Source organism: Blastocystis sp. subtype 4 (genome assembly GCF_000743755.1).
Source record: "Blastocystis sp. subtype 4 strain WR1 chromosome Unknown seqid_0395, whole genome shotgun sequence".
Classification (NCBI taxonomy): Eukaryota; class Bigyra; order Opalinata; family Blastocystidae; genus Blastocystis; species Blastocystis sp. subtype 4.
Window position 1 is genome coordinate 1 of NW_014569152.1, and position 6,864 is coordinate 6,864.

At 38.7% G+C, this 6,864-nt stretch overlaps 3 protein-coding genes across 3 annotated transcripts; 1 reads left to right on the forward strand and 2 right to left on the reverse strand.

Moving 5' to 3' along the window:
- JH06_5105 (cysteine protease) lies at positions 1 to 1,371 on the reverse strand (the record flags this gene model as incomplete). Its single annotated transcript, XM_014669837.1, has 2 exons — positions 1 to 1,249; positions 1,280 to 1,371. Coding segments are annotated over 2 exons (1,341 nt in total), but the record flags the coding sequence as incomplete, so codon positions are not given.
- A 373-nt stretch (positions 1,372 to 1,744) lies between these two features.
- On the reverse strand, positions 1,745 to 3,651 carry JH06_5106 (hypothetical protein; the record flags this gene model as incomplete). The annotated part of the gene is made up of 12 exons (XM_014669838.1): positions 1,745 to 2,122; positions 2,154 to 2,280; positions 2,407 to 2,493; positions 2,525 to 2,604; positions 2,635 to 2,724; positions 2,755 to 2,881; positions 2,912 to 3,009; positions 3,049 to 3,160; positions 3,189 to 3,232; positions 3,262 to 3,516; positions 3,547 to 3,590; positions 3,621 to 3,651. The coding sequence occupies 12 exons, from the start codon at positions 3,649 to 3,651 to the stop codon at positions 1,745 to 1,747; spliced, it is 1,473 nt and encodes a 490-aa protein (XP_014525324.1).
- A 1,098-nt stretch (positions 3,652 to 4,749) lies between these two features.
- JH06_5104 (serine/threonine protein phosphatase) lies at positions 4,750 to 6,129 on the forward strand (the record flags this gene model as incomplete). The annotated part of the gene is made up of 5 exons (XM_014669839.1): positions 4,750 to 4,796; positions 4,839 to 4,894; positions 4,916 to 5,244; positions 5,275 to 5,877; positions 5,926 to 6,129. 5 exons carry the CDS (start codon positions 4,750 to 4,752, stop codon positions 6,127 to 6,129), a joined length of 1,239 nt encoding a protein of 412 aa, XP_014525325.1.
- Between the last annotated feature and the right edge of the window lie 735 nt (positions 6,130 to 6,864).

The following is a 6,864-nucleotide window of genomic DNA, read 5'->3' on the forward strand; positions in this document are numbered from 1 at the left end:
AGACTTACAACCAGGAGGCATTGTCGGGATCTGAGTGGTAGGAACAGGAGTAGTAGGGATTGGTGTAGTTGGAACAGGAGTAGTAGGGATTGGTGTAGTTGGAACAGGTGTAGTAGGGATTGGTGTAGTTGGAACAGGGGTTGTTGGAACAGGAGTGGTAGGGATTGGTGTTGTTGGAGCTGGAGTAGTTGGAATTGGAGTAGTTGGAGCTGGGGTGGTTGGAATTGGGGTGGTTGGAACAGGAGTAGTAGGAACAGGTGTGGTAGGAACAGGTGTTGTTGGAGCTGGAGTAGTTGGAATTGGAGTTGTTGGAGCTGGGGTAGTAGGTACCTCAGTAGTAGGTACTTCAGTGGTAGGTAACTCAGTAGTAGGTACTTCAGTAGGATAAGAAGGATACTTCAAACCAAAAGCATATCCAGCAACTCCAGCATAATTACCTCCAGTCTCTTCATCCAATACAGGTAACTTTAACTCCAAATGTTCACAAGGAGTGATAGCCAGATCTACCAACCAATATCCATTCTCATGATCATCGTCATATCCAGTAACCACACCATATACAGAAGGCTGAGAATACTTACCATTGAACCATTCATCAGTCTTGTTCATTGTATTAGTATATCGAACTCTTAACAGATTCAAAGCCATCAGACTAATCGTAGCAGCACCAGAAGACACAAGATTCATCAAACCCCCTCGATTCCATCCCTCAGGCTTTACCACCTCAAAATGATAACGTTTGGCATATGTAGAAGAACACATATTATCACCCAATCGTTTGGCTTCCTCTTCACTCATTAGTCCCGTTGTCTGAACAAATTCTCGTAAATCTCTCATCCAAACGCCATCGCAAGTATCTTCTCCCATCTCTTGTTCATAGCAAGTCAGAAGATATTCCAATGACAATTTCTCATCAATACCCTGATTATGAAGTGCAATTTCAGCAGCACTGATCGTTGCTGTTGCCCAAGACACAGCACATGTTTGGCTTTGTGCATACTTTAAAAGTTTAGGATGGTCTGCATTACAAAAATCACGTTGCAACACAGGTTGATAGTATTCATGAATATCAACATCAAGCGGCTCATAATAAGATCCCACACCCAAATATTTGATCTTGAGATCCATCATTTTCAGGATGTCGGATGTTTTGTAATCCGCAAGTATATTCAAAGACAATGGGAATGACAAAAAACTGCTCTTTTCATTCATTTCTTCACAAGAAATCTGATAGTCAAGATAACTCGTACTAAAAATCAATTTCACGAAACACTCTTACTGTGAATACGTACTACAGTCCGTGTTACATTTCTCAGGATAAAACGCTAGATATTGTAGATATGAATCTATACTGCATGACGTCTCACCCATAACTGTAATCAAGCTCAGAACTATCAAAACAAATACATAGTGCATTCCTCTTTTGATTTCAGACATAACTATCCAATAACTCTAGAAGAATGGTAAGCAATTTGAATAGAATACTATACGACAAGTGGTGGCAAGTGTCGCAACTAGCCTAATAAATGATTCCTATTTATGGCTCCTTTGTATCTAGGATTGGGGCCTTCTGGATCAAATAACCTTGATTTGTTTCAAATATCACACTTATCCATTTCTATCCTAATGAAGTATTATTTGCAACAAACAATCAAACATTTGCATACTTTTCGATCATCACCGAGATCGGTAATATCAATAACACCAGGACTATATCTATATCTAAATACACGCTCTCTCTTCCTTACACGTTTTGCCGAAATGAATGTTTCATCGCTATATCGATAACACAATCAAAAGCTTCGTTGACATAAGCACCTGTCCTTGCACTCGTTTCAAAGTAACAATTTCTGTCAATTCCATTGTTATCACACCATGTTAACACATCATCACTGTGGACATCTAACTCTTCTGCGCAGTCACATTTCGTTCCAACAAGAACAAATGGCGAGTCAAGTCGACTTGAAGAATCTGTCTGCAAAAGAAATTCGTTTTTCCAAAAAGGGAGATTATCAAATGATGACGCATTGCACAAATCGAATACAAGGATACAGGCATCAGCTCCATGATACAAACTTGTCCCTAAACTCTGAAACCGTTCCTGACCAGCTGTATCCCAAAACTAGCATATTATAGAATTCAAAAATCTGAACTTGCAGTTCGATTGTCATCCCATCTTCTTCCATAACTTTTGATATCATAGACGCTCCAACAGTTGTCTGGTATTCACAAAAGAAGAATCCATTCACATAACGAAGAAGGAGAGATGATTTGCCACAACTATACTCATTATCCTAATAATCCATCTCCTTGCCCCGAATCTCCGATTATCACAACTTTGAAAAAACGACGCGCATGAAGAGACATGATTGTTAACAAACATCTCAGTATGTGTCCAGATAGGACAGCATAATATCACTCATTTCCCACTTTTTCTGGAGATCGGCTACTACCTTAATCTCACTCTCACTAAAGAAGAAACAGTCTTGCATTCTAGAGGTCAACTCTACTACAAAGTACACACATTTCAATAGCCTCAGTGATAGTCTGAATTGCAGTTCGGAGAGAGCCACTTCGTACAATAATAGAAGCCAGCACTAGCAACTAACTATTAAAGAATAAGCGTATATCAACATCATTAACCAACTCTCTCTTCAAATCAGGTTGATATGTTTTTTCGTAATGAACCACGCGACAAGCACAATATTCAGCAAATTCGTAATTCTATACATGAAACACTTTGGTTAAGAGAACATTTGTCAAACAATAATGATCACGACATGCTTTGTATAGTAGGAATAAGATATAGTTATCTTCATCTAATTCCTTTTCAGCTTCTCGCACAACTGCATCACAAGATCGACCTTGATTCTCATATTCTCTAATTCTTAACTAGTGATGACATAATCACTCAAAATCACTTAACATGGTTTCGTAATCAAGACCGTTCATCATATTAACAGGAAACAAGAATTCGTAATCTTGATTGCATTCAGTACAATGCTGGTTCTCTTTTAATTAACTAACTATCCAAGACTTACGTTCTACACTTTGGGGTTGGATTCGATGTCCATGAGGACAAAGGAGTCCCATCAAATACCCTGGTCTGTTCTTCTCTTCATCAACGATAGAGTATTCCATGTATCGTTCATGAAACAATCTACATCACAACCATTTTTCACAGCTACTTATTCCGAATACATGCTGGATACGAACAACTACAGAATGGAAACTAGAATTAATAAGGATATTCATACTCACAGTGAGTGGCTCACCTTTGGAAATGGTCTTACTTGCAAAGAGAAGCAAACGATTTCCATCAAATTGATAGCTTGTGTTCGGATCTTCTGAAAATGCACAACTTGAAACAAAAGGATAGATTCCAACACCAATTTGTTCATTATCGGCGTAAATCGGAATTTCTTTGTTCTTCATCACTTTGTACATCAAAATAACCTCATCCTCATCTGGAAGAACATCCTTCTCTTCCACTTCTGCGATCAATCCCTGTAGCCACTATTCTTTATCTATCAATCCATTCAATACGATGGAAATATTTGTTTCTTCACATGTCTGTTCACAATCGGTATCTAAATCTCAAAGTATCCATTTACATCGACCAAAGTCTTTCATCAAATCCAGCAGATCCATAGTCGTTGCTTTCACGAGCAACTGATTCTTCTCAGATTCACTCTCGAGAGAATCATAATCTCGAATGGAAGCCCCTTCGTAATCAATTGCTGTGAATCGATATAGAAGAATATCACGAGCTAATACTGATGTGGGCTATAGATCAGAAGTCTCCTAAACACAGACATCCACATCAACCATATTGGAAAGGATTTTAAATACAGGACATTCCACTTTATGATATTTCCTATGTATCAACAACATGTAATATACGTACCAGTCAGCAATCTGACACTGCTTTGAACAATACCGCACCAACTTGCATCGTGAGCAACGGGAAAGTGATTTAAATCGTTTAAAGCAATAATGACAAATAGATGGAATGGGCTGACTGATTGAGTTTATCGTTTTTGCTTGTTTGTTCGAGTAATTTGGTGGAATACTGTCGCCCCTGAAAAGGAGGTATTAATCATCTATTATGATTTGCAAGAATCGAAGAATAGATTTTTAAAACTGGTGAGTCGAAGTAGAAGGAAATCAAGATGGCTTCTACTTTCGCGGTTTTATTATGCATTTCCGCACTCATCATCACATTCCTTTTCTCTTATTCTCTGTACTTGAAAGTGTTAAGAGGAGAGCAAGAGAAATGGCTCGGTATGAGATAGTGGGAGAGTACAAAAGATGTAAAAAGAAGGGGGGTCTTTCGTACTTGTTTGATAAAGAATCCAAAGCTCTTGTTCAGTGTGATACAGTAAGTAACTGTTTCTCTGTAAAAGGATGAGCAAAGGACTATTGATGTTGATGCGCTATGAAGCTGCTCCAAATGATCAATAGTTTTCAATCTGATGTTTGCTAATGATTATTCCACTAATGTTCTTGTAGGTCATCATAGGAGATGTCCTTGTTTTGAATAGTACTTCACACGAATTTGCAATTGATAAGGAAATTTCATTGCCGGTATTATCGAGAAGAATCTTTGAGTCGTAGCATGGAACATTTGTTAACGTTTCTACTCCACTTCTCAAGAAATATGGTATTCTTATAAAATTCAATATAAGCCCACTTGTTTCAGAAGAAGTGGAAGTGTATTTTGATAGTCTCTTGATTCGAGAGGATTGGATGAGTAGTTTTTTGCGATATTCACTACCTGAAAATGTTCCCTGTGAGTTGCATTTGGAATCTTTTATGTAGCTGACCTGTATTCTGAGGAGTTACCAAACGATCTTATCTTTCGTGAACTCCCATCTATTCTTCGTTTGTATTAGTTCATTGACTCATTGGATAGAAGTACCAGATTACCAAATTCGTCCTCTTTTGTGGCGCAAAATACGCCAGTGTTGTGTCCGTATCAATTTGGAGGATGAACGATTTGGAAGAGAAATCCGAATTCGTTATAATACGATTCAGGAGTTGATTAACACTTGTGAGGAAGATGGAGATATATTTAATTGTAACGGGATTCTAGAAGATTGTTTGAGGTTATTTCAACATGTTTTGTTTCGTTCGCTTCCAATTCCGGAAAAGATTGAGTACAACCCAATGGATATTGAAATTCCATTTTTAGACCCAGATTGGGACTATCTGGAATTGGTTCATGACTTTTTCTTGAGATTGGTAGAAGAGGTGATTCTGAATGACGACTAGATCACCTGTCCTCACATCCGAATTGATCTGCTTCGTCAATCTATTAGCAATGACTTTATTCGGAATTATCTCTATCTCTTCCTATCCCAAGATGCGCGAGAAAGATTGATCGTTCGTCTTGTAGCTCATCAGCTATATGGGCGCTTACCAAAACGAAGGTCATTATTTCGACGTGTTTTTGGAGAAATGTTAAGTAATGTTCAACAATTGGGTCATCGAGTGACAGGTGTTGACGATATTCTCACAGTGTACAACAGTATTGTATGTGGCTTTGCCCTTCCGATCAAAGCAGAACACCTTCATTTCCTTGAACATTGTCTTCTCCCGTTACACAAACTAGATGGATTGGCTGAATTTAGTTCCTCATTGACTCGGTGTCTTTTACTTTTCATTGCGCGAGATTCTAGTCTGAGTTCTACTGTATGTGTTCGTTTTTGGACTGATGATCAGATTCTACGTGGAATTCTGCATTATTGGCCTCGCAGTAATAGTCAAAATGAGATCATTTTGATTGATGAGATTGAGAAGATCATTCAGACAATGAATGGTGAGCAACTGGGATCCGTTCTTCCTCCACTTCTCCATCGATTCCAGCAGTGTCTTGTGAGTGAGAAATTCCTCGTGAGTGATCAGCTGAGGAATTAGATGTAGGTGGCTCAACGTGTGTTAAAACTATGGGATGGTGATGAATTTGCCCATATTGTATTATACCATGACCAAAACTGTACATATTCGTGGAAGTATCTGTCATCTTCGATGCAGCAAGTGGCGAACGATTGTTGGAATAGTCAAGTGCGCGAGAGTGCTGCTCATGTGATCTCCTTATACATGAAAGTCAGCAGCTGTCAAGACTAACGCGTCCCTTCAGGGGCTGCTATTTGCACTGTGTTTGTTAAGTCAACAACGTAATGCAACATAAAGTAACTTAAGAACGATTCCATTGACTCTCTCTCCTTCTTCCTCGACGCCCACATCGTCCAGACATTTCCTGCTCATCATCAGTGTGTAATTTCCTCCACTGGTTATTCTGATTCTTCACTTTCTTCACGGTAATGCTCCAATCCTTCACGTAAGGCTTGGGAGTCTGGGGACAGGTGATTGCACGCATACGTGCCATATCATGGAGTTCTGTCTTGTTTTTCCATAAAGACTTCATTGGAATACTTCCTGTGTTGCCATACGTCATAGCATTCCAAAAGGCGTGGGTCATATCAGAAAGAACCGAAAAGGATCTTTTGCATACAAACTTCTGCATTCTATATTGTCTTACAAAAACAGAGTCACTCACGCTTATGTATTCTCGTTTGGTATTACTAATATGACAAAGAACCAATTCTACGATACTTTTATAGATTCCAAAAGAAGACAAAGCGTCTAGTGATCCAAGTCTTGATTATCATAGTTTCCAACATGAAAACGTTCCACAGTTCTATTTGTCATAAGTCGATGTGTTCTAATATTTTAGTGAAACGATCTCTGCACCATGCAATTACCATTTGGGTTACTTGGATCGGATTGCTTCTTGGAAGTACTTCCTAATCTTAATTATACGATTTCATTTCTCAGTTGGCTGCTTGGAATCAATAGATT